The sequence below is a fragment of the Gossypium raimondii genome, chromosome 11 (genome assembly GCF_025698545.1).
Source record: "Gossypium raimondii isolate GPD5lz chromosome 11, ASM2569854v1, whole genome shotgun sequence".
Classification (NCBI taxonomy): domain Eukaryota; kingdom Viridiplantae; phylum Streptophyta; class Magnoliopsida; order Malvales; family Malvaceae; genus Gossypium; species Gossypium raimondii.
Window position 1 is genome coordinate 14,584,588 of NC_068575.1, and position 27,753 is coordinate 14,612,340.

Consider the following 27,753-nt stretch of genomic DNA (forward strand, 5'->3'; position numbering starts at 1 on the left):
AAAATTACAATATCATTATCCAACCAACATTAACAAAAAAAAAAACAATTTTAATACTAAAACATACATAACATACCCTAAGCCTTAAACCTACCTAATATTTCTAACCATATAATTAGTCCACATAGTTTGTGCAATTTCGTCTCTCTTAGCAGACCACTCTCTTGCTTCTTCTTTTTCTTCTCGCTCCATAAGAGTTGGTATTATCAAATCAGACTCAGGCTCCTCATATAATCCTTGATTAAGTAAATCACTAGGATCAACTCCCATTATATGATTATGAATGATACAACAAGCCAAAACTATATCTACTTGAGTTTGAAAATTCCAAAATGGTTCAGCATCTAATATACGAAATCGTTTCTTCAAAATCCCAAAAACACGTTCAACAGTGATTCGTAATGATGAATGACGAAGATTAAAGAGTTCCTTTACATCTTCAGGCCCCTGAGCACTAAACTCTTTTAAATGATATCGGACACCACGATATGGGTAATATATCCATTTCGGATGGCAAATCTAGCATCAACAAGATAATATTTACCTACAATTTTACAAAACATAATTAATACTAATAAATTATGAGCTTCCTAGAACTATTTGGTATTTAGTAATAATTATTACCTTCCGAAATTCTTAATCCTCTTGGGCGTGAAAGTGCATCACTTAAAATACGAGAATCATGTGCACTACCTCCCCAACCAGCTAGAACATAGGAAAATTTCAAATCAAATGTGTTGTCCCTCCTTTACGGCTACGAAATCTTCCTTGAATGCTCAGTGGAACGGATGCACGAACATGAGTTCCATCTAATGCTCCAATACAATCTTTAAAATAAGGATAAAACCTTGGATTGTTTCTGATTTCACTAGGAGTTGACTCATCAGGTAATCTAATAACTAGTTTATACAATTTCAAAATAGCTCTCAATACAACCCTAAAGTAATGGTGAATTGTCTCAGTTGATCTATAATATCTAGATCCAATCACTCGAAACCTTACATTATGACCAATTATATGCAAAAATATAACTACTTGCTCCCTAATATTCACAGATTTAGTTGATTGTAACAAATTATTCCTACTAAGAATATCACACAAATTAAAAAAGTCAATCGGTCTCATCCTTATCACATCAATGCAATGCTGGTCACCACTATATAAAATACTATATTAATATAATTTTCTCTTTCATAATCTCGATTCACACGAGGGTGAGAAACAATTTCCTTTCTAGTTTTTAATTTTTTAATCCAGAGAGCCCCAAAAGCTAAAACTGAAGCCACGACTCCGACAATTGCATTTTGATCTTGATTACGATCCATCTACACAAAATAATGTCACACAAATATTTGATCACTACAAAAAAGATGCAAGATTTTCATAAGATCACATATATCACTAAAGTTACAGTGACTAGAGTGCATACATACATATTAAGCTAATTATAATTGCATTAATAATTTTTTGAGAAATTAAGCTACTTTCTTTGTACCAATTTTAACATGATTTTTAACATAAGTTGACGTAATCCTCTTCAACTCATGACATCTAAACTTCCAATCCACCATGTAATTAACAATGGAGATATAATCATTCATGAATTTAACACTTGTGCTATGTTTATCTATCATCTATATCAAAATTTCCATTGTATCTACCAAAAGGAAAAACTTATCAATTTTAGTTATAAGCTACGGTAGTAGAGAGAAATGAGAGACCAAACTTTCCTCAACAGATTTTGGTGGAGAAAGATGAATAACTAATTATGTTTAATATTATAATTTTTACATTTTAATCAAACATAATTAATGAAAATTCAATGGTCATGATTTTCTCAAAGTTTCAATAGTGGCAATCAACCAATCATTTCATGGCAATCCACTAAACTAAATTTAATAATGGTTTATTAGTCTTTTAATTCTTGGCTTAATTGCACAATAAGGGCTTGCATAAAGTTTTAACCAACTCTCTTCATTTAATTAACCTTGCAATTTACTTCCTGTATTATTTGTATAATAACTTAATCAATATAATTACACACAAATTTCATTTCTCACTCCCATATTCCACTCATGACGTTCTCGTTTCAACTTTTTAGATGAATCGAATTAAAATTGATTCCTTACTCTGTTGATTCCTTTTCGATATTCTCTATATATTTCTTACTCTGTTGATTCCTTTCTGATGTTCTCTATATATTTCTTTTGTTTCCTCCCAATTTTGTCTGCTCCTCACACATTATTATCAGTCAATTTCAGGTTTTCCCAATAGTCTATCTCTTGCATTTTATATGGTACAATTATCCAAAAGAAATCAAGGCAGAGCAGTGGAACAATAAAATCAGCAGTTCAATTACAGAAATATTAGTAAGTTTTGAAACATAAAACACAAATGCAATTATACTTTCATCCACTCTGGTTTATATACAGTTTTCAAGCATTATAAGATGAAAACACTATATCATGCATCCATATTAAGGAATTCAACTTACATCTTATATGGTATAATTATCCAAATGAAAACAAGGGAGAGCAACAGAACATGAAAATTTGCAGTTAATGATAGAAATATTGCTAATTTTGGTACACAAAACACAATATGCAATAATACTTCAATCCACTCTGGTTTATACAGTTTTCAAGCATTACAAGATGAAAACACTATATCATGAATCCATATTAAGGCATTCAACTTACATTATATATGGTAAAATCATCTAAATGAAAACAAGGCAGAGCAGCAGAACATGCAAATCAACAGTTAATGACAGAAATATTACTAATTTTAAAACACAAGATGCAATTATACTTTCATCCATTTTGGTTTATACACATTTTTCAAGCATTACAAGATAGAAACACCATACCATGCATCCTTATTAAGGCATTCAATTTTCTAATTTCTATCTCAACAAACATGCAAAACCATATAAATTATATACAAAAAAAACAAACCAACCTTCAACAATGGAATAAAGAACTCAACCAAGTCCTGCTCTTTCATTTGAGCACCAATTCTACACAACGACTCAACAACCTTATCCCTCACACAATACGAATAATTAAATTCATCTTCACTTTCCTTACTTCAATTAAAATCCAAGCCAAGATTGAATCAGACAAGAAAAAGCCAATATTATCTCAGTTAAATTCTTCAATGTTTCTACATTTTTTTGACTAATCAAAAAAATCCAATTTCACCAAATGAAATGCTCCATTTAACACTGTAAAGCCAGTTTAAGCTCAAAAATTACCCCAGAGCTTCCAATCAAGAATGTGAGTAGAAATCTACCTTCGATGAATCACGAGAAGAGGTGACAAACAAGGCTATAATTTTTAGCAAGCTTAGATTGTTTAAATTAGGGACACGATTAAACAGATTAGGGAAGAAGATCTAGCAAACCTAAGACCAAAATCTATTCATACAGAAGCATTTTGCTTCACACCTTTGCAACAAATTAATAAGATCCTTCAATATAAAACATACAGGAGCAAAAAATAGTAGAGAAAAGGAGGAGAGGCACACCCAAGAACAAATCATGATCAACAAAAACAATAGACAGAGAAAAGGAGAACAAAGCCTGTTGATAACAAGCACAACCAAGAAGAAGAAGCACACCGAAGATAAGGAGGAGAGGCTAACATTAATGGACGGAGAGGAAATGAGAGGTTGACCCAAGAAAAGGAATGGAAAATGTCTTATAGAAAAAAAATCTGTAAGACATTTTATGCAAAAAGGGGGATATTTTCCCGTGTTTCTGAAGTTGATTTTCCTGAAAATCAATTCATTTGGTCAAACAAACAACGTAAAAGACGAAAAATATTTTCTGAAAAATGAACTACCGGTAAACAAACAGACCCTTAAAATTAAAGAATCTTATGGGTAATGTCGAAGCTTGCACTTCTTAGTATCCTATTTAATGAGAGTGTATGGCTCATTAGTAGCAACCTCCATTTTTGCATTTGACTCTTTGGGTATCCCCCACAATAAAGTTAAAGACATCATCTCCCAAGTGCAATGGTATTTTGTGTCAAGGAGAAATCTAAATCGCCACTAAATCTCAATGACCATTCAAATACTTAGACAAATTCAATTTCAAGGATTTAGAAATAAAATAAAATAAAAGTTGGGACAAATACCGATAGATGTTTCAATAGAGGTGTGGGCAAAACACAACAAGTAAACAAATAGGAAGAGAAAAATAAACCCCTTAAAGAATGTGAGTCAATGAGATAAGTAAAAATAGAATCAACACATTATTTGTTAACGCAATTCGGATTCATCAATCCTATTATGTGTAATCTTATTTAGAGAATGATTTTAGTCAATAATTCATTTGGTACAATTATTGGCTAAAGCCCAATCTTCCATTTTCCAATAAATAGTTGCAACCCCAAAGTCGAATTTAAATTATTACAAATCACTCTCCCCAAATGCCTCATATTTCATACAATATCTCTTCAAAAAAATTCTTAAACAATGAGTATCTAAATACACCCCTAAACGGCTCAATGAGGAAGTCTGTCAATAGCCTAATACAAGAGTCCCTTTAGCAAAGTTTATATCTATTTACCAGTTTACTTTTTAATTTAATACATAGAGACTAATTTATTTATTTTTTAAAATAAAGAAAGTAAAATGTAATTCGATTATTACCTTTTTAAAAGTTATATTATATACAACATAATTACTACTAGATTATATTGGAACATTTTCAAATATTTATAGTGTTCCAATAACTATAAGTGAAATGAAGTAATTAATTAAAAGTTAAATCTTTTGATTATTGGTTAAGAGTCATATCACTTGAATTTAGACAAAACTATAACTATTCAAATAATTGTTAGTACAAATATCTGGTGAGGAAAATCTCAAACACATGAACGAAACTCGAATAGAAAATGAAGAAATAGGACAAGGCTCCAAGGCGTGTATCAAGCCACTATCTTTAAGGTTATATTCGCCCCCACCTATTTTCACTGTGCAAAAGAGTTTCAAGAAAATTAACCTCGAGAATACAATGAAGTTGATGACTATTTGCGTTTTGCACTGACGAGAATAGTCCATTAAGCACTGAGTAAGGTATAAAAGGAAACTCAATTTTTACAAAGGATTTCTATAGTAATACTTTATAGAATTATCTAATAATATTAAAAGAATAGAGGAAAGGATAGAAATAATTTTAGAATTTGTTGGTGTGATTTCCAAATGAAATCTCATTCCTATTTATAAGAACTCTCATATCTCTTCATAGAGACATCTTTCAAGATGTATTTTTCTAAATAATAATTTGTCAAAATCAAGTGATATGACTCTTGACCAATAATCAAAAGATTTAAATTTTGATTAATTACACCATTTCATATAGTTATTTGAACACTATAAATATTCGAAAATGTTCTAACAATCTCCCCTCATTTTTAAAATATTTTAGATTTTGATATTATTGGAAATCAATTTGCATAAATGAATGTGTCTTACGATTGAACCTTCACTTATTGAAAATATGTTAAAGTTAATCAAAATTGTATGGTAAAATAAGCTTTGAACCAACTATTCTATTTGATTAACCGAACACATCTCACACTAGGGGTGTTCAAAAATACCCATCCCGTTGACCTAGTAAAAAAATAAACGGGTATTTTTTTAAATTTCTGGCTCGGGTACCCAACCCACTATTTTTTACAGGTTCACAGGTTGTGCCCGGGCCGCAATTTCTAAATTCCACGGGTACCCAACTCGATTACCTATGTGTATTTGTATTTTTTTTATTTTTAAATTATTTTCATTTTTTTAGTTAAAACTTAAAAACTGATTCTTACTTTTTTTACCCTAATTACTAAATCACTATCCCACTCGTTCAATTCTTCGACGCAAATCATCTCCGTCAACCCCACTCCCACCGATCGACTAACCATCTCTGACCACCTGACACCCGCTGTTTGACCGTTCCCACCATCATTGTTCGACGTTGTCTCAAAGCTCAGGTAAGCACTACTATTCAATATTTTAGTGTACCCGTCTCTCTCTTTGTCTCTTCTCAAACTTCTCTGTTTTGTTCTATTTTTGTTTGTTTTTTCTTTGGTATACTAGTCAGTCAGTTTGAGCTTTTGTTTTCTATTTCACTATGGTGCTTTGCAAATCTTTTGGGTGATAGAAAATTAGAAATTTTGAATATTTTATAACAACCGTAAATGCTAAAGCTTGATATTTACTATTATTATGTTTAAAGATTCTAAATTATTACTTGATTGTTTCCATTTTATACCTCATGTTGTGACCCTATAGGAATGAGGAGATAAATGATTTGCTATTAACTTTGTCTAGTATTAGACAATTAGACTTCCATCAATTGTATTTTGCAATCTGTTTAATCATAGAAGAAGACTTTTTACTTCTTTTTTTCTAAATGCACTTTGTTCTTGCCTATGCCTTATGGATAATTTCTGTTCATAAATCATGTTCCTTTCTTCTTATGTTATTTGTTGACTGTAATTTAAATTGTTTTGACGATACTGTCTCTGATGAAAACTCATTTCTTAATTAATTGTTTTGACTGTAATTATTATCTTAATTGTTCTCTTGGTTCTTATTTAGTCCACTTTTTCCACCAGCTCTGTGAGAATAAGTAATTGAGTTATGGTAGTTGAATTATATAATTTTTAGCTTATTTTTTTCCAAATTGGTTTATGATAAAAGTTCAAATTTTCAGCCAAAAGTATTTGTTATCAGGTTTTCGTTGCTTTCACCTTTCATTGTATATGTTGGCAATTTGACTTTTTCTTTATGTTGTCACTTTTTGCATGTGTTTAATGTTACGCCCTGAATAATTTATTTTTGTTTCTGTGATTTTTGTCATAAATGAGTATCCGCTTTAGTGGTTAAGTACTCTGGATGTGTGTTTGATGTCTTGGGTTCAAGTCTCACTTTTGAAAAATTTTGTTATTTTAGATCCTATCCTGATCTTTGGTGGGTTGGATTATATTTTACTGTTAGTAAACTCATATTAGAATAAATTTGTTGGTTTGGGTGGTAAGGAGTTAGCTTGTTGGAGGTGTTGTGTTCAAATCTTTGCACGAGTATGGGTGTTAATTTTTGTTTCGATTGTCAGTTAGAGGTTCGGTGGAGTTGGCAGACTGAAGTAGTTGGATGTGGTTAGTGGGGAGGATATTATGGGATGTGTTTGTTAATGGGGAGTTGGGTTATTAACCAAATTTATTATTTTTATTTTTATTTTTATTTTTTCTCAAAATATTTCTCTCTCTTTCCAAAAATATGATGTTAGTTTTGTTCTTCCCTTTCTCTGCACTTTCATTTCTTCTCTTCTTTTTGTTGCCTCCTCCTATCCTTTTCACAAACTATCTTCAAATCTCTGTGTTTTGATTATGTGATCCCTGCTCGAATTATGGTTGGTAAGTGTACTTGAAGTTTTGTGCGATTGTATGTCGTTTTCGGATGTGTTAATATTGTGAATTCTAATGGTAGGTGCTAATCAAGGGGATCAAAATTCATCGTCTATCGTGTTGTGTGTTAGGGCTATCATAATTGTTCTGGTAAGTGATCGAACTTTTTGTTTGTGTACTACGTTCAAGTATGTCGATTGGGGTTTTGATAATTGGTGTTTCGGTACTTAGGATTAATTGTTAGAATGCTATTTTTAGGTTCTAGTGGGCTCGAGATTACAGTAGCATCAAAATCATACCAGGTGTGTACCTAAAACACAAGAAAATGAGATTTGACGAAAGTCAAAAAAAGAGATTGTCGACGTCACACGGACGTGTGCCCGGTCGTGTGCAAGACACAACCCTGTGACGGTGAGAGTGTGGTCGTGTGGGCCACACGAGCTAGCCAAAGTGGCGTATGGGTGACACAGGAATGTGGGTTCTAGGCCAAGCTGTGTGGGCCACACGAGTGTGTGGGCCCACATAGGCAAGCCACAAGGGCATGTGGGCCCAAAATTATAAAATTTTCTCTAGGATCGCACGGGTCATTTCGATTGACTGTGGGCCCTCCATAGGATTGACTGTAGGTCATATAAAGGTCTCATATTGACTCAGTCACACTATGTGGACAATATTCTTGAGAAATTTAATAAGGATGATTCTGGTATAGCCAAAACTCCAATAGATATAAGCCAACATCTATCTAAAAACAAAGGTGAAAGTGTTAACTAAGTGAAATATGCAAGGGCCATAGGCAGTCTAATGTACCTTATGAGTTGTACTAGACCATATATTGCTTTCACTCTAAGTAGTTTAAGCAGCTTCATAAGCAACCAAAAGGAAAATCACTAGAAAGCAATTATGAGGATACTAAGATATATCAGACATACTCGGGACTATGGATTGCATTATTTCAGAAATCATGTTGTTTTAGAAGGATTTTCTGATGGCAGTTGGATATTTGATATTCAAGATACCAAAGACACAAGTTGATATGTTTTTACATTGGGAGGAGGAACTGTGTAATGGAAATCCTCAAGACAAATGATTATAACCAGATCAATGGAATCTGAGTTTATAGCTCTAGAAAAATCTAGAGAAAATGTCGAATTGTTTCGAAACTTCTTGGAGGATATTCCTGACTGGCCAAAGCCTGTGCCTACAATATGCATATATTGTGATAACCAAGCAACAATTGGTAGAGCATAGACTGTAATGTACAATGGTAAGTTGAGACATATGTGTCGTCGACACAATACTGTTAGACAACTGATCTCAAACAGAGTTATCTCTATTGATTTTGTAAAATCAAAAGATAATATTGCGGGTTCGCTAACTAAAGGCTTAAACAGAGACCAGGTTGATAAAATATCGAAATGAATGTGACTAAAGCCCATGAAAAATTAAAGGCTCTATGTGAAGGAAAACCCAACCTAGTTGACTAGAGACTCCAAAATCTAGGTTCAAGGGGACAACCTACTTGTATAGACATTGTGAGGTCACTGTGGGGGTTTTATCTTGAGTCCGTTCCTATGATATAAATAGTGATTAAAAATGGGATAGGTTAAGCAATACTTTTAATGACCGTTGTGAGTTTCAATGAGCCGAGAAATATAAGTCGGTTATGTGAGAGTTAAGTGAGGCCACTTTGAAGAGACTATTGGGGGCATAGTTCTCTCAAACTCTTGTAGAACTAGGAGATGTTTACAACCATATGAACAAACCCATGAGAACTAAAATTTTGTCAGGGGGTAGTTGTGTGAGGTATATCATTATTTGCACAAAAGGAGGAACAATTCAAGGATATCGCTTCTACTGGTTGGCTAGTAAAGTAAATATATTTTCACAAAGGAAGGTTCAAGGGTTGATGTTCACCTTCATAACGCTGCCTATATAAGAGTACGAGGGCCTACTAAGCAAAGCTAGACACGGAGGCCTAAATTAATGTATTGTCGCCACTAACCAATTAGGGATAGGTTGGTTAGCCACCTATCGTCTAAAAGTTTAGAATTAATACTACGGAAAAATTCTAAAAGTCTAGACTCAATCTCATCACCAAATTTTGGGTTCGGGAGTACAGTTACGTGTGAGGAAGGTTATAGCACCCCCACAATGCCTATTCGGGGATAGTCCTACGGGGTCTTAGGAGCTAGGTTTTTTTATTTAAGCATATTGATGTCTTAATTTAGGCTAAAATCTTATGGAAATCTTAAATAAAAAGTCTAAACAAAATGCCTCCGTTTTATTTGTAACTCAATTAAGATGTGTTCACCAAACTTATCTAATTTGAAACTTAAATTAGAGATTTTTACTTTTAATGGGCACCCTAAAGGTTACCTAAATAATTCTAGTAAAATACTTTCAATTTCTACAATTAATTCTATTTTAGAATTCTAAAAAACCTAGAAATTACCAATGAATTAAGAGAAATAATAAAATTCATCTACAACTTATTCGCTCTTTTATTATTATTAGCTTTTTTAAGATTTAATTAATAATGTTGAACCTATCAAGATCTTATGAAAGCATCCTATTCGAGTTTATGATTTATCTTACTTTAAAATTCTTGATCTAAGATTTAAGTTCATCAAAATCCTAAAATAATATATCTTAAATAATATTTATTAGCTTTCTTAAAAGGTTTCTAAAATAAAATACTTAGAAAGACCTACTCATGATTACAATTCACCTACAAAAATCTTTAGTTTTAATCTAGAATAAATTTCTAAAGAATATTTATATATTAATTTAATATTCTAAAGACAAATCCTATACAATATTTAAAATTAGTTTAAAACCCTAAAAAATATCCTACATATTATTTATAATTTTTCTAAGGTAAATGGTAGATAAGATCTTAAAGACTAACCTAAATCCAATTTTAAAACCTTTATGGTTTCATTAAAATATAACACTTACTTAACTAACTTCATGTCAACAATTATAGGATGGAAAAATGACCTAAAGTTCCCTCTTTTAAAACGAATAGTAATAAAATAGGAAAATTAATTAAATTGGCTAAAGTTAATGAAAAGTTAAAACTCTTTCAAAAATGAAAATAATAAAAGAAAACTTAAATAAATGAAATAAATAAGACATTGACATGATGATGATAATAATAACAATAATACACCTTATTCATAATACATAAAAAGAATCAAAGTAACATAAATAAATAATATTAAAATGTATGTAAAGGAATCAGAAAAAATATAAATATAAATAGGCACGAAAATAAATAGAGACAAAATAAGAATAAATAAAATTATACAAGTATGAAAAATTATAAAATATTAAAATAAAGTGCATAATTGACATTAAATATATAAGGTATAAATGCAAATGAAAGGGAAGATATAAATGTAAATAATTTATTAAAAATGGAAATAAAATGACATAGCTTGATTTTGGGACTAAAAGATAAAAAATGTAGAAGATAGTGGACTAATGTAACAATTGATTTGCTTTTAATTTTGAAATTTTGGATTAAATCGAAGGTTTGAATATACAAAAGGGTTATGGGTGTGCGGTGTTGCAAAAAACGAGGTATTTTTTATAAATTTAAAAAGTAAGGGGGTGGGAATAAATTACCCATTTTCGGCACCTAAAAATGAAAAAAAAAAACTATTCATTCTTTCATTTTAACCTCATTTAAAAAAAAAAAACATCTTCCTCTTTCTCTTCCTCCTTCTATGTTGGTCATGGCTCCACCACTGGAGAGCCCAATGGCTCTACGACCTCCGGTGGTGGAGCCATCGTGTACGGTGGCTGGAAATTTTATTTTATTTTTTGCAAAATCAAAGTTTTCTTTTAAAAAGTCATTACTTTTCTTAAAAATTAAAACTTTATTTCAAATGGTTGAAAAAATCAAAACTTTTTGAAAAAATTTAAACTTTTCCTTTAAAATGACTAAAAAACAAATTTTTATTTTAAAATTTAAACTTTCTTTTTTTTAAAAAAATCACTATTTTTCTTAAAAATCAAAACTTTATTTCAAAATAGTTAAAAAGATCAAAATTTTATTTTAAGAATTTAAACTTTTCTTTTAATATGACTACGAAAAAATTTTTATTTTAAAAATCTAAACTTTATTTTTAAAAAAAAATCAAAACTTTTCTCAATATCAAACATTTAAAAAAAACATTTATTTTAGAAAGGGGAAGGAAAAAATGGGATTTTTGGGGCTCCTAAGGGTAGAGGACCGACGTTCTGGTGACGTCTCCTTCATCGGAGCCCAAACCCGATCCCTCAAGATATGTATATGGCAAAAAAAAAAAAAAAAACTAGAAAGCTTTTTGTTGTTGTTTTGTTTTGTTTTTACTCTTTTTTTAAGAACAAAATATGAAAAGCCTCTTTTTTTTCTTTCATTTCATTTCATCTCATCTATATATATTATTTTTTAAATTTATTTATTTGTAAAAAAAATATAATAATAGTATTTAATAATAATAATTTGGGCCCTTGACAAGCCCAAAAATGAAAGAAAAATAAAAGAAAACCAAAGGTCTTAAATTGACCAAAATCGAATGGGCTTCAAAAGGCCCAAGAGAGAAAAAAATTTAAATGGGCCTCCAATTGGGCTTGAACAAGAATGGGTGTCTACACCCACCTATCCTATGCAACTATCAAACGTAGATTCTATCACCACATCGAGTCAATGTTTTCGTTAAAACTATCAATTTTCATTCATGTGGGGGATTGTTAGAAAAAATGGATACTTTAGAAGCTTTGAGCATATTTTTGATTAGTAAAGGTAGAGATTTGAATCATAAAACTATGGTTTTATGTTCTACTCTATGTCATCTTTACAACGGTATATCATATACTCAAAATGGTTGAGTAATGAATGAGAAATTGATGCTCAAAGTAAGTCACTTGTGAATTAAGTTGAGAAAAATGAAAAGCTTAGTCCCATATTGGTTAGATATCAAACATGGAATATGTTTATATATGAGAACCAACTTAGTAGTTATTGAATCATTAGATTAACACTCTCTTTCACGTGTAGGGGGTATAAATCCAAACTTCCTAGGGTTGGGGGCACACCTACACGATGTGGGAGACGTGAAGTGTCTGGACCAGTCAAGCCCAAAAAGGACTTGCAAATATTATATAGAATATGTTTTAAAAAGGACAAATATCTCAATTTGATTTGATTTTATTCAAATTGATTTAAAGGCTCATTTAATACAAATTTGTATCTTTATTCATTAAAATTTCCAAAATTCCTCCATACTGAATGCCTATAAAAGCCTAGAGAATACTGCAAAATTCTTTACAGACACACCACGAATTTATTTCACTCTAAAAAATTCTTTTCTTTTTCCTCTCCAAATTTTCAAACATTTCGGTGATAGAAAAAGGCAGTGTTTGTTTGTTGATCACTACAAAGGTACTTTTGTCGTGATCATTTTGTTGTTATATCCTAGGAGATAGATGAGCAACGTTTCTCCAAGTACTATAGGAGCAGTCGAATCTATCTTAAGGAAACTGTGAAAACAAGCCTTAACATCTAGTAAAACTCGATTTTCTTATTCAATTTCTGGTTTTCAAGATCTTGTTTATTTAATTGTTTTTCAGATCTGATGTTTTAAATAAATATAAGTATTTATTAATTTTTTTTTTGTTTAGATTTGGTGTTTTTACATAAATATAAATATTTGTTTATATTATTTGTTTAAATTTTGTATTTAATATAAATATTTATATTTATATTTGCTCGCTAACGTATTTTATTCAACAAGTTGCCTGCAGGTAATTCCAGTCCCAATCAAATCTCATTGACATTTGCATGAAAGGCATCTTACCCACACTGTAATAAGCCAATTTTAGCCTGGACCCAAATTACAAATAAAACAAACAAATATAGTCCATTACAAAAAAAAATGCCCACAAACCCAAAACAAATAAACCCTAGCCCACTCTTAATATTTCAAAAAAAGAAAACCCTAGGGCTAGCCTAAGAGCTTCAACCACCACTCCTAGAAGCCGCCTCTAGGCCTGCCGCTGCCGCATGCGCTTGACACTTCTTTGCCACCACCTGCAAAAAGAACAACACACAAGAGGCCAAGCAGAAGAAGACAATGGGGAAACAAACAAAAAAATATAAAACAAACCGTTTGTAATGGTCTATAAAAACAACAATAGGCATTTTGTATTTTTTTTCTTCTTCTACGAACGCACAAAAAAGATACACAAAAAAACAAACTTTGAAATAAAAGGTGATTTTTCCGGTATATTTGTGATTTTCATTTTTTTGTATTTTCATACTTTTTATTATTTCTTTTTTTTCTTTTAAAAGTGGTATGATAAAAGAAAAGAAGGAAACTCACCTGAGTCGTTTCGCATATTCGTCGGAAACCTTCTCCGGTGTTGAAATTGGCTAAAAGAGGGGTCAAAAGTTTTTAATTTTTTAATTTTTGGGTTATTATAACCCCAAATCCAGGTTTATTTCGAAAAAGGAACAAAAAGGGTCTTTTTACTTTTCGGCCACCGTGTACAGTGGTGCCGTTACTGGTGACCGATGGTCGGCACGACTATGAAATGCCGGAGTCAAGGGCGGTCAAGGAGAGGATTGAGAGAAGGGGAAAGCTTTGAATTTTTTTTTATAGAATGGCTGAATGAGTTTAAAAAAAAAATTGATTTAAATAACGGCACGAAACGGTGCCGTTTTGAACCACGGTCACCAGCGTCAAAACGGCGTCGTTTAACCTTGACTCGCACGCGACCAGACCCGCTCCAGGGGGATTCGCGTGTTTTCGTTCAATGGGATATTTACGCCCCTAACCCTTCTGCATTCTGTTTCTTTTTAATTTAGTCATTTTGCTTATTTATTTATTTTATAAATTTGACCCAGAATTTATTGCGCGTTTCAATCGAGTCCCTGGCCCACTGACACGCTGGAAAGTGGACACGTGTCCAGGGATTGTTTTTTACATATTTTTCCCTCTGCCCTTTCGCGCCCTTTTATTTTGGTCCTTTTTTATTTATTTTATTATAGTTTTTACCTTTAATTTCATTTTTGTCCTGATTTAGTCCCAAATCTGTTTGATTTCAACTTATTTTCGCAAATTTGTTATTTATTTATTTATTTTAAACATTTTCTCATATATTATTTATTTTAAATTGTTTTATTATTTATTTTAAGTTTTCCACATACCATGTATTTTAAACTATTTCAAACTATTATCCATTTTAAATTTTTATATATTATTTATTTTAAACTTTCACATACATTCTTTATTTTGAATTGTTTTTTATATATATCATTTATTTTTTAATTGTTTTGTATATCATTTATTTTAAACTTTTTATATATTATTTTAAATTGTCTTATATGTTATTTATTTTAAATTTCTTTGTATATTATTTATTTTAATTTGTTTTACACATTATTTACTTTAAATTGTTTTATACTATTTACTTCAAATTGTTCTATATATTATTTTGTTTCGTTTTCTTTGATTGTCAATATTGATATTAAAGTGACATGTGTTATGTGATTATTGCTATTATGTGTATTATAATTTGTTTATTCGTATTTTCATTTTATTGTGATTCATTAGTGTAACATTTTATTCGTAAATTGTTACTCCATGTTGTATATTATTATTCCACCACATTTCATTAAAATCACTTCAGAGGTCACGTTTAATTTTTTCCTTTATCCATAATGTGCCATTTTATTATATTTCAACTAAATAACACGCATCGTTTAGGTTTTGTAATCGCTATTATTTAAAAAAAGAAAATTTTAAAAATAAGGCGATGTTTCGTTTTTGAAAATTCGAGAAGTCGTACCCTAACTTACATGGTTTCGATTTTCACATTAAATCTAAACAATTGAACATCCTTCTAAATTTAAAATACCTAAGTTTTGAATAAAAATTAAAGGCAAGCTTATTCTCGAGGGTTTAAGTGTTGCATCCTAACTTACAGGTGAGGCATATTGTTATCACGGGACGAGTGGGCCGTTGATGCTCGTTTCAATTTGATTCAAGCGTTTTTAAAATTAACGTTAATAAAAGGGAGGGATCGTATTTTAAATTCTTTTGAAGTTTTCAATTTCTGACATTTAGACATTAATTAATCAATTAGGTACCAATTTTGAGTGTTAAGAGGGTGCTAATCCTTTCTCGTACGTAACCGACTCCCGAACCTGTTTTTTTGAATTTCGTAGACCAAAATTGTTATTTTAATAAATTAAATCATTACGAGGTGACCCGATCACACCTCATAAAAATGATCGGTGGTGACTCCCTTTTTTTTTCGTTTTCGTGTTTTTTTTTTTAAAAAAAGTCGACCCCTTTTACAAAAAATGATTTCGACACACACCACACACTCTCTCTCTCCCCTTGGGTCACATCGGTTTTGTATAAATTTTCGGGTGGGCAAAAGTCCGACCAGTTGTTGTCTGGCCATTTCTGTTTGTTTCTTCGGAGGGATTGAAGAAAACTCCGAGAGAAGAGGTAAAGTTGGTAGCCTCCTTTGTGGAGGAAATAAGGGCATGCTCAATTTTCAAGTCAGGCAAGGTTGTCAATTCAAAAGCACCAAGGTATAAATTGGGGGTGTAGGGGTATTATAAACGAGAATGCAGTAAAAGTTAAGCATGTTGACGACCCAAGAAGCATAGAGGAAGTATGGGTCAAATCCTAGAAAAATACCAGTAATGAGGTTTTACAGATCTTGCGATCTCAAGCACACTTGAGTCCGGATGGGCATCAAACCAAACCATTAATAAATCACAACTGAATGGTAAAACATCACCATAAAGAGAGATGCACAATTTGGTAATTGTATAGAGAAATATTCATCTACCTACATTGTTCATTCCACAATATCATGAGCAGTACCATAGACAAGCATATCACCATATAGAGTGGGGCAGAGAGAGAACGCTGGGTGAGGGCATGTGAGCCGATATCTATAAACCCATAACTCTGAATTTCACCATTTCACTATACCAAATTTGTAATTTAGACCCTAAAATCTCACAAATAAAGTTTTATCAATTGATTATAAATATATATACTACTAATTGAAGTATAGTAATCAGAATTTCACAAGATTAAAATTTGAGAATCAAAACCTAAAATTTTAATATAAATCTAAAAGATTTAATATATGTATAATCGAAAACACTAAATCTAAATATCAAATTCATAAAATTTGAAAAACGAATCAATCCAAAACTAATAAAGAATCAATTCGTTCTCAACAACATGACAAGACTCGGATGCCACTTGTTAGAACCATAAAAACAAGATATGATATAAAACTTTATTAACCAGGATCTATCATGCCAAATCATTAAGAATAAATCAAGAACAAAACTAGATGCGGAAGCATACCTGAATCCATCGATTTCTTGAAATCTTCGAATATTATAGTTTTTTATCTTCTAAATTAGCATGCATGTAATTCAGAGAATGTAACTCTCTTTTCTAAAGATGAGATATTAGAAAAATTGCATATGTGTAATTTAGAGATCACAAACCTAATATATAACTTTTGCACATTAACTCTAATTTGTAATCAGCCCATCATCAATCATCAATTAGAAATTAGTTACCGAGTATCTACACACATTTGACTCATACTTTATTTAATAACTAAAACTCAATAATCCTTAAATAAATTAGATTACTTTTAATTTGAACTAATATTATATAATAATAAACAATGACATTTAATTAATTAATTATATATTATACATGTGATGTAGATACTTCCCTAAAAGAACTGAGTGATTGGCATGGGTAAAATTCGAACTCCCATCCTCCGCTATTATATCAAAAAGAAATAAAACTGAACTTATTTCTAACATGAGCCAAATACATAAATAAGCGATTAGTTGTGATAGGTAGTAGCGCACTAATGCCCTCCACCATTTCCGCCAGCAGCAAGGCGACTCCATCCAGATTCAACCCGCTTAACACTTCAGCTAATAAGGCTTCTGCAGCTTTGGCTATCAACACCAAGGTTGGCCATGTCATTCGCCACTTTTGCCTTTGCTTTGCTCTCTGAAAGCACCCTCCTCAGCGCTTCCAGTGAACTTTCATACAACATGTGCTTTGCTTCGTTCCATGTTTCCTCCTCTCTCACTCTTGCCTGCATTGAAAATTAAAAAGCAATAATTAATTTTTTTAAAAATTTAAATGACTAAATTTACACTAACTCAATTCTTACTTATGGTTAAAAGAAATCACAAATAAAAGAACAAATATCCGGTGAAATGATAACAAAATCCAAATGGAATGCCAGGAATTTAACTACAAAATTACAAATACAAGCAAATTACCATGTGTGCCTGCAAAAACTGGTATGAAAAGTATCAGACTTGTTGTGAGAGTGAGAAACTGAACTGGAAGTGGAAAGGCTACCAATCAATTTATAAAAAAATTCACGTTTATCAATTATTTAAAAAAAATTACAATTTATATATAACTCAATAATGAATCCAACTTTTTGACTAGTAAATTAGAATAATCTTCGGGTTAAATTATACCATTAGATTCTGTCATTTTTAATTTTTGTGCTCTTTAAATGTTAAAATTTCAATCCTCACCAAAGGATAACGGTTAATTTATTAAGTTAAGCTTTGGTATTTCTAGAATTAATCTAATGCAACAAACATATTATCGTACATTTAATGTCATGTCAACTTCTTATTTCTACATATTACTCACTAAAATTCAATTAATAGATTAACTACTACAATTTACGCCAAGATTGATATTTCAAAATTCGAAAAGTATAGGGACTTAGAATGATCCAATTGGAGAATATGAAATAAATCTACAACTATATGCAATGTACATACTAGTAATTGTATTTAAACAAACAAATCTAATTGTTGTCGTTTCGGTGAGGACTAAAATTTTAAAATTGAATAAACTAAAAAATTCAAAATTCAAAAGTATTAAAATTAAATTTGACCAATATTTTAAAAATATAAATACTAATAACCGAATTTAATCCTTTTAAGAACTCTATTAAAAACAATTAATGAAATTTTTTATTTCGAATTAAAATAAAGTTTATTATTTTAAACTTAGATGCCAGATTAAAATTCTGGAAATAAATTTTAATATATGTTTTAACTTTTTCTGTTTGTCAAAAAAAGTTAACTTAGTTCTTAACATTAATATAAAAGAAAATTAAAACCTTCAAATAAAACAATTTGGAGTAAATCTTAACTTTCTTTTACTTAGTGTAACTTACATAGAAAACAAAATAGTTACCGTTTGATGATATATTAATGTATTTTTTTCTTTACAAATAAATTTAAAAAACATTTATTTTTAATATTTTATTATACCTTAAATATTATTTCATCTTTTAATACAAGTAAAAACCTTATTTATAAATTCGGTAAGTATTATTAATAGTAAAATAATTTATGGATACTCATTTGTTCAAAATTCTGGGTTTTTTTCTTTAAACTTAGTACTTCTTGTTAAGGTTTTATATCTTAATAGATATTTTAATATTCATTTATAATTCATTTTCAAAATTCGTAATTATACCTAATATTTGTTAGTAAAATAGATATTATTTATCTATATTATTATTTATAAAGTTTTTGGTTGAGTCATGAGTGTAGTTTTAAATAATATTAATCCAGTAGCAAAATGACAAATTAAAGGATTAAAGTTGAATGACAATAAACTTATGAAATAGATGGTGCGAAAATACGACAATGGAATAAAAAACCAAAATAATAGGTCATCCCATTCGTCACTCTGCAAAAAGATGGTGTAATGCTAGTGAATGACGAATATGCGTTTTGGCGCCCCCTCTCGGACCGCCGACGGAAGATGGTGCGAAAATACGAAATGGAATAAAAAACCAGGTATGAAATTAAATATGAAGTGTTCATGGTAGTGGATGACGAATTCATTTCAACTCTTACCAAACCTTTTCCCTACGAAAATTTAGTTAATTAATTAAACAATCTGCTAACAAGTAAACACTAATAAATCTTCCTCACAAAGAATTGGTTATATATGCCTTCAATATATATAGGTTTAATTAAGTAGCATATTGTTACTCAACATTTTACTGTGAATTTAGCTTTCCCATATCACTCTAGGGTGGTTTTTGGAATGTTTTTCACAGTAAAATTTTGATTGTTGGATCAATACATTGAAACTTATTAGATAATATTATGGCACTTAAAGATTTTTTCACAAACTCCAGAAACCAGTAAAATAAAACAAAGTATCACAATATTAATTGTGCTTGCTATAACTGTCCTCATGACCTCCACCACTTCCGCCAACAACAGGGCGGCTCTCGTTCAGCGCTTCGGTGAAGGCCCTTGTAGCTTCGTCTATCATGACCATGGTTGCCTGTTCAATGTTGAAATCATTATCAATTACTGCTTTGATTACCAGGTTCACCAAGTCATCAACCAGTTTTGCCTTTGCTTTTAAATCCCAAATCATTCTCTTCAGCTCTTCGAGTGAACTCTCCACAGATAGTAGCCTCGCCTCGATGCCTATTTCCTCTCTTGCAATGTCCCTAGAACTGCCCTGATGCCCTCCGACATTTCTGGCAGCAGCGCGGCGGCTCCCGCGAGATTGAGCCTCGTTCGGCGCTTCAGTGAAGGCCTTTGTAGCTTCATCCATCAAGACCATGGTTGGCTGGTCAATATGGTTTAGATCCTTATCAATTACTGCTTTAATGACCAGGTTCACCAAGTCATCAACCAAATCTACCTTTGCTTTTAAATCGCAAATCACACTCTTCAGCTCTATCAGGGAACTTTCCACAGATAGTAGCCTTGCCCCGATGCCTATTTCTTCCTCTGGTATTCTTGCTAAGTCAGCTTTTACGGCCTTATCTAGACCCTGAATTGAACAGCAGTCATAGAAAATAAATAAATTTATATTAATGTAAAACAAGCAAAATTGCTAGTTCTTTAATTGACATGAATAATTAGCATTAGGTTATTCATAAATGGAAAAAAGAATGGGCAAGTTGCCTGCAGGTAGTTCCAGTCCTAATCGAATCTCATTGATCTTTGCATGAAAGGGATCTTACCTACCCAGACCTCTCTCTCTCTCTCTCTCTCTCCCCCCGGGTCACATCTGTTTTGTATAAATTTTCGGGTGGGCAAAAGTCCGACCCGTTGCTGTCTGGCCATTTCTGTTTGTTTCTTCCTGCTGTAATGTGGGATTTAAGGGTTTTGCTTTTCAGGCTGTATCTTCGGAGGGATTGAAGAAAACTCCAAGAGAAGAGGTGAAGTTGATAGCCTCCTTTGTGGAGGAATAGGGGCATGCTCAATTTTCAAGTCAGGCAAGGGTGTGAATTCAAAAGCACTGACGCATAAAGGTTGGGCGAGGGCATGTGAGCCGATATATATAAAGCCATAACTCTGAAGTTCACCATTTCACTATACTAAGGGTGAGTTTAGATGAACGGTGCGTTTCCATGAGGTTAGTGTAAAAACAGTAGTGGCGGTGAGATTAGATACTGTAGCGATACTGTAGCGTGAGACAAAAAGTAAGTTAAACGCACAGCACCGTACCCAATCGCTTATCCAAACTCACCCTAAATTTATAATTTAGACTCTTTATCATAATTTGTACTTTCTAAACAATTGTTGGTAAAAGGATATATCTATCTCGGACTTTTGACTAGGATCAAATATAATTATTTGTTCTTTATCAGCTTAAGGCTATTATAAAATATATATATATATATATATATATCGAACCACCATAAATTTGTATGTTTAATCTTATTAATTAAAAATATTTTATAAATTAGTAGCAAAATTTTTCCAACATTACTCAAAATATATGAACAGAGGAAATAAACAACTCACTCCTTATTAGTCAGCCCCCCCTGCGCAAACGAAAGAATCTTTTACTGTGTTACTGTTACATGTAAATATCCTCTCGCTTAAAAAAATATTGACAGTAAAAACACACACTAAAGTCTGCAGATATTCATCCAAAAATCTAGTTGTATATTCAACGGCAGTGGTGACTAAGAAACACTTGAAGAAGGAAAAACATAAGACCTGATTGGAATCCAACGACAGTGATAGATTGTAAAGAAGCGTTTGTGTGTTTGCTTATGAAGAAAAATGGAAAAAAGAAAATCACTGAGGACGAACGTGGTGAGAACTGAGAAGGGTGGTTTGATTGAGAATCTAAGAGAAGGGTATGGATTAGATAATCAAGAGATTCATGATCCAACTTTTTGAAAGACTTCTTTTCTTTTTGATAATGGAGGCTGCTAATTCAAAACATAGAATTCCTAGTCCCATGAAAGACCCACATGGTACTTCTCCATTAAAACCCGAAAGGTTTCAAAACTTACCACTAACTCAAATCCAAATATCTATAATCCAGATCTCCATTAATGAAATCTTCAAAATCCCAGAAATATTCATCCAAGAAGCAGTTGTGCGTATATATATAATATGTTCAAAGAATCCATTCCCAAAATGGTATATTAAAGGAATATGAAAGGTAAATGTTTGATTTCTTTATTCTTTGCATCATTTTGATTTTCATCAACAAACACCCCCCTCCCCTTCCACTAGTGCTCCCTCTTCGTTTCGTGAATGGTTGGTGGTTTGAGTAACAAATCTAGAAACACAAACCACCCCCTTATTCCACAACAACAGCAACAACCAAAACAAAGAGCAGTTTTGACATGATTAGTTTCCATGGTGAGTTTAGGGATTGAGAGTAGGACTGGGCAACGACCCAGAACCTAGCACTACATCTGGTTAACAATTAGTAGCATTAAGAAAAGGGTCGACAAGGACAAGCTGGTAGCGACGAGCCTGATGATTAGCAGAGTGGATGTGGGCATCGCAAGTGACTGCAGCTGAGGCCCCTGGCCTACTCGCACACCCACACCCTCTCATCACCAGAAGAGACGAGCTTGCTTTTGCCAGGGTGAACTATGGAATCACAACTCAAGGCACACCCACTACGGGGAAATTGGAATTCGGGCAAGAGGAATCGAGATCGGAGAATGTTTTGGTTCGCTTTTCAATCATAGGCCAAGGGTGATTCCAAAGCTTTTTCTACTGAAACTCACCGAAGGAAATCTCACCGGTGCCATCTTTGTCGCAGTTATTTCACGTTTCCAGAAATCACAACTCAAGGCAGTGAGGCACCTCTTTTAAGATCTAGAGGTTTTCTTTTTTTTTTTTTTTTTAAATCGTGGATATTGAGATAAAGTGCTGGATTGGAACCGGTTATTTATAGACGATTTGTTATTTGAGCACCTCTTTTGCAATAAACCCCAAAGTCCAAATTAGGGGTGAGCAAAACTCGATTCGACTCGAAAAAATCAAAAAAAAATTCAAATTTCGAGTTAAACGAATCGAGTTATTCGAATCAACTCGAATTTTTTTCGAATTTCGAATTCGAATCGAGTTGAGTTTTCAAATTCGAATAACTCGAATAATTCGAATAATTCGAATATCAAACTATAATATTTTACATTTTTACCCCAAACTCCCAAATCTTTTTACTTTTCCCTCAAAACTTTTACTCCTTTTACTTTTCCCTCAAAACTTTTACTCCTTCCCACTTTCCCCCCTAAACTTTTACTCCCCTCCCCTCCCAACCCCCCAATCTACCCAAAATCCATTTCCCACCAAAATTTTACTCTCCCATTTATTTTTTCTCAAAATTTTACTCCCAAAAATTCTCAAAACCTTTTATTTTCCCCCAAAATTTTTACTCCCTCCCACTTTTCCCCTAAAACTTTTATTCCCTTCTCATCCCACCTCCCATTTATCCCAAACCCTCCCCCCTACAATTTTTTTTTTAATATTTTTCCTCCAAAATTTTACTCCCCCTTATTTACTTTCACTCAAACTTTTATTCCCCAAAACTTTTTATTTTTCCCCTAAACTTTTACTTCTCACCCTTTACTCTCAAATAAAAATCAAAATTATCCAAAAAATCACTAAACATAAATAGTAATAATTTTATTTATATCTACTATTTATATTATTAAATTAAATTTCACATTTTATATTATTTATATTATTGAATTGTTTAGTCATATTGAATATTTATATTAAAATTGAATTATTAATTATGCCATAAAATATTCGTGTTAAAATTTTATATTGGTATTAATTTCACATTTTATTTTAAAATAACTTTTATTAAAAATTATATTTTTACATTTAATATATTTTTAATTCTAAAATACATAGTGACAAGAATCAAGATAATTGAAATAACTAAGCAAGTAAAGAAGCTAACCAATATATAAAAATTAATAAATAAATTATGAAGCGATGAAAGTTAATAAAAAATTTGATTAATGTGGACAAATTTTATTACGATGGGTGACAATGGTTACAAGGACCCAAAATTATTTTTTAAAATTTAACTCGAACAAATATATTCGATTCGAATTCCATCTCACTCGACTCGATTCGAGAAAACTTCAAATAAAGTTAGGATGATAAAATGAAATTCAAAAACTCGATTAACTCGAAAATTTTCGATTCGATTTGATTCGATTCGATCGAATGCTCACCCCTAGTCCAAACCCAAGATAAGGTTTGTTCCTAGCAAAAATTTGAGGCGGAAATAACAAATCCCCTATCAACGGTGGAACCATGTGGTAGAGTAGTGAAAATTTAGGCCTTAACCCTAAATCAGTCAAACTAAAAAGAGCAATATTTAGTACTTAAATTAAATAAATTTTTTTAATTTGTTACGAAAACTTTTTTTATTCTGATTAATCTTTAAATTTAATTTTTATAATATCGAGGTGATGATATAATGCTTTAATTTTATCATTTCATTACTTAATTAAAAAATTATATGAAATATTGTAAATTATAAAACATATAAATATATATTTAATAAAAAATTCATATAAAATTATTAAATTTGAAAAACCTAAAATCTTAAATCAAATAAATTTAATTGTGGACATAATTTAATTTTATTACAACCTAAAAGGTGAAACCCAATTCAATCTTATTTTTAGTAGTCTTAAACTAACATAATTTTAATAAATATACATTAAAACAATCTTTTTATCAAGTTAAATATCATTCCACCTAAACTAATCTAAAGTAACTCTAACAGCGTGTTTGGTTCGCTGTTTTCCCCCCTCTGCATGCATATTCCCTCCTATGCAGCGGGCCCACCAGGAAACGGTTGTTTGGTTCGCTGTTTTCCCATTCCCCCCCGAATCGGTTACTCCCCCATTACATTGATTGCACATAATAGGCATTACGCCCCCTCAGCGCCGATTACCCATTCCGCGTCTTTTCCTTTTTTCTCTTCCGTTTTCTGCCCTCGTCCTCAACGCTCCGATTCTCCCACGCTTCCTTGCACAGGTAATTTCTTTTCCCTTCCACTCACTCTGTCGTCGATTATTGTTCATCGTTTCTTTGATTTTCTTCATTTTATAAAGAAGGAGAAATCGATCCTTCCAAGGTCACCCCTTTTTCTCACATTCATTTCACGATTTATTGTTTGATTTTATATTTCGGTGCTTGGGTTCTTAGGAAGAAATGATTTTCAAATTATTCTTTTTTGGAACTACGTGTAAAACTGGAAGTCTTCAAAATCGAAAATAAGGTAATTATTTCAACTTTTTGTTCTATTCTAGAGTTCTATCCTCTGACATTGCTTCATGTTGATCTTCAAGGCTGGGGGTCGGGGGTGGTGAACCAATTCTGAGTAGCACATTTGTGTGTGAATACGTTGGGGAGATCTTAGGCGAGCAAGAGGCAAACAATAGGCTTACCAGGTTTCAATCTCATTTACAGAGATCTACTTTTACTTTGTGCTTGCTTTTATGCTTATATGCTTTATGCTGAATCGGCTGTATGATCTAATATCAGGTATGGTAGAGATGGTTGCAACTATCTGTTTAACATTGGTTCTCAAATAAATGATATGAGCCGGTTGATTGAAGGACAAGCACGATATTTTATTGATGCATCCAAATATGGAAATGTTTCGCGTTTCATCAATCATAGGTGAGGATACACTTGTATGCATCCACTATCGCATACTGAAATGTTTTCCCATTCTGGCATTTCCAAGTTGTAACTTGGCCATAAAAATTGTGTGACTAAAGTTCCAGAGATTTTAAATATGTTCACCATTTTCTAATTATGTGTAATAATGACTTTAGCATTTATGACATTTCTGAAGGAATTAGTTTAGCCAAGTAGCTCAGTTCAACTTGCTGTATTCAGAAAATGTTGTTATATCTCTACTTTTGAAATCCCAAGTTTCTATCAATGCACTCATGAAAACTTCGTATTCTGTCCTTGAATTTTTCTTAGCTGCTCGCCAAATCTTGTGAATCATCAAGTTCTTGTGGACAGCATAGATTGTCACCGAGCTCACATTGGTCTCTATGCCAGTCAAGATGTAAGCGCTTCTAAAAAATATTGAGTACAAATCTATTGCATATATGAAACCTTAGATGATCTATTGTTGAAAATGGTTTGTGGAATAAGATGTGGTTTAGATGGCTGAGTTTAATCGAGTGGCTAGTTATCAAAAAAGTTTAGTTGGGTAAAGAAGCTTTTAAATAGGCATGTCTTTGACATTTCTTTCTCCTCCTATTTCACTATTTTGCAGATATCTGTAGGTGAAGAGCTGACTTTTGACTATCGATATGAACTCCTGCCTGGACAAGGATATTCATGCAGATTGATGTTTTCCTAATATGCTCGAATGCAATGCAGTATAATGCACCAGATACAATTTATTTTTGACAGGTTTGTCTAGGTCTCAATTGTATTAATTCCTTTGTCATGATCTGTTGTGGTCTCAATTGTATTAATACCTTGAGGATTATTGTGTTTCTAATTTTTGATGTTACAAATATATATTCAGTTGTCGACAGTTCTTAGACTAAAATATGCTGTGATGTTCTCTTTTTTTTATGAATTATGGAGAATGTATGGTAGATTTCTGAAATTTCAGGTAGGCAACGTATATGTTGTTGGGTTTTTAGGATGAGATGTCAAAAATTTGTCTGTTCAGGACAGGATTTTTGAGAAAACATACTTCATAGGATAGGAGGTTGCCTATAGCGGTTATCTTGCAGGTGAGACAGAGAAAGGTGCCGGTAGAACGAAGCGGGTTGCCGATGTCTTAGAGATATGTCAATTTAGATGTAGTAGATATATATTCCATCTTGTTGAAGTGTTCAAGTCCATTCAAATGATACTTTGCATAAAAAAAATTAGTGTTACATACTGTATAATGCTTGAAAAATGTTTATGGAAATGCTACTCAAATATGCATAAATTTTTGCTTCTTATGCACATTTGTGTAGAATTTCCTTCAAAAAAGAAAATTTGCTTCTTTAGTATGTGAGATTGATGCTATTCCTTTATGTCTCGCTTTCTCTATCTCCATCCTTCAGTTTGTTTCTTTGTTATCTGGTTTTTTTAGTCTATATTTCTCGGGTTTGTAAATCGGTTGTTGATGACATTGCATGACATTGAAATGAATAACAGGAAAGTTAAAGTGCATCAAGGTGATGGTGGTTTTGAGCATATGAAATGGATGGATTTGAAAGTGGGGGGTACCATAGTTCAGATATGAAGCTTCGTGCTTAAATTCTTTTAGGCGGTTGACTTGTTATTGGCTAGTTTTAATTCATAAGATCAATGGTGGACTTCATTCAGCTTCATTGTTTAGTTTCCAGCATTGGTCTTAATACTCACTGCATTTGCTTGCTTATGTAATTGGTATTTGTAGTGCTTTTTACTTGCAAGTTTAATGCAATGTAACATATGTTAACCAAAACAGAGTGTCAATACTCAATAGCGAATTGATGGTAGATCTTTGGAAATGTCATTATGTTTGGAGTTTTACCTATAATAGAAAAATGAGGAGCAACAAGCTTTTCAAGTGCTTCAATTTCTTCCAATGAATGCTTGATTTATGTTTGTGCATGAACTGAGATATTGAGGCAGTACTGCAACTTGTCAACAGATTTGCCTTATTGATCTTATTCAACATTGAGCCAATGTAAATTGAAGCATTTTCCTAAGCTCTTTTTGGATTTAGCAATAAGGAAAAGCAGAATCTTTTTAATTACTAAAACTTTAAGTTACATGGCATTATAAAATAATCAGAGACGTATATAATTTGTGTTTTTTTTTTCATATGGTAAAATAAAAAACAGAATAAATTATAATTAATTTTTTTTCTTTTACCATCGTAGTAAGTATATATAATCCTTGTTTTTTTATAACACAATTATATTTAATGTTAAGAATTTTAAATTTTTTATAACACAATTATATTTAATGTTAAGAATTTATATA

General features: G+C 31.7%; 2 protein-coding genes and 1 long non-coding RNA gene across 3 annotated transcripts; 2 read left to right on the top strand and 1 right to left on the bottom strand.

The window, feature by feature from the left end:
• The first annotated feature begins 5,844 nt into the window (after positions 1–5,844).
• Positions 5,845–13,478, top strand: LOC128034548 (uncharacterized). The gene is made up of 3 exons (XR_008190615.1): positions 5,845–5,990; positions 7,489–7,556; positions 13,200–13,478. It is a non-coding gene; the product is annotated as an uncharacterized LOC128034548 (long non-coding RNA).
• Positions 13,479–19,429: 5,951 nt separating this feature from the next.
• LOC105804521 (uncharacterized) lies at positions 19,430–22,634 on the bottom strand. Its single transcript, XM_052623310.1, has 2 exons — positions 22,512–22,634; positions 19,430–20,299 (listed from the first exon to the last, which is right to left on the bottom strand). Exons 1-2 carry the CDS (start codon positions 22,533–22,535, stop codon positions 19,679–19,681), a joined length of 645 nt encoding a protein of 214 aa, XP_052479270.1. The 5' UTR covers positions 22,536–22,634; the 3' UTR covers positions 19,430–19,678.
• A 2,461-nt stretch (positions 22,635–25,095) lies between these two features.
• Positions 25,096–26,470, top strand: LOC105801208 (histone-lysine N-methyltransferase SUVR5; the record flags this gene model as incomplete). Its single annotated transcript, XM_012632541.2, has 4 exons — positions 25,096–25,205; positions 25,300–25,437; positions 25,750–25,837; positions 26,051–26,470. Coding segments are annotated over 4 exons (423 nt in total), but the record flags the coding sequence as incomplete, so codon positions are not given.
• Positions 26,471–27,753: the final 1,283 nt, after the last annotated feature.

Excerpts from the sequence above, each read along its gene's own strand:
- LOC105804521 (XM_052623310.1), bottom strand. The coding sequence starts at position 22,535 with ATGGCACCGGTGAGATTTCCTTCG. Across the intron at positions 20,300-22,511 it reads CACCGGTGAGATTTCCTTCG|GGTCTAGATAAGGCCGTAAA; the intron begins GTGAGTTTCAGT and ends TGTTCAATTCAG.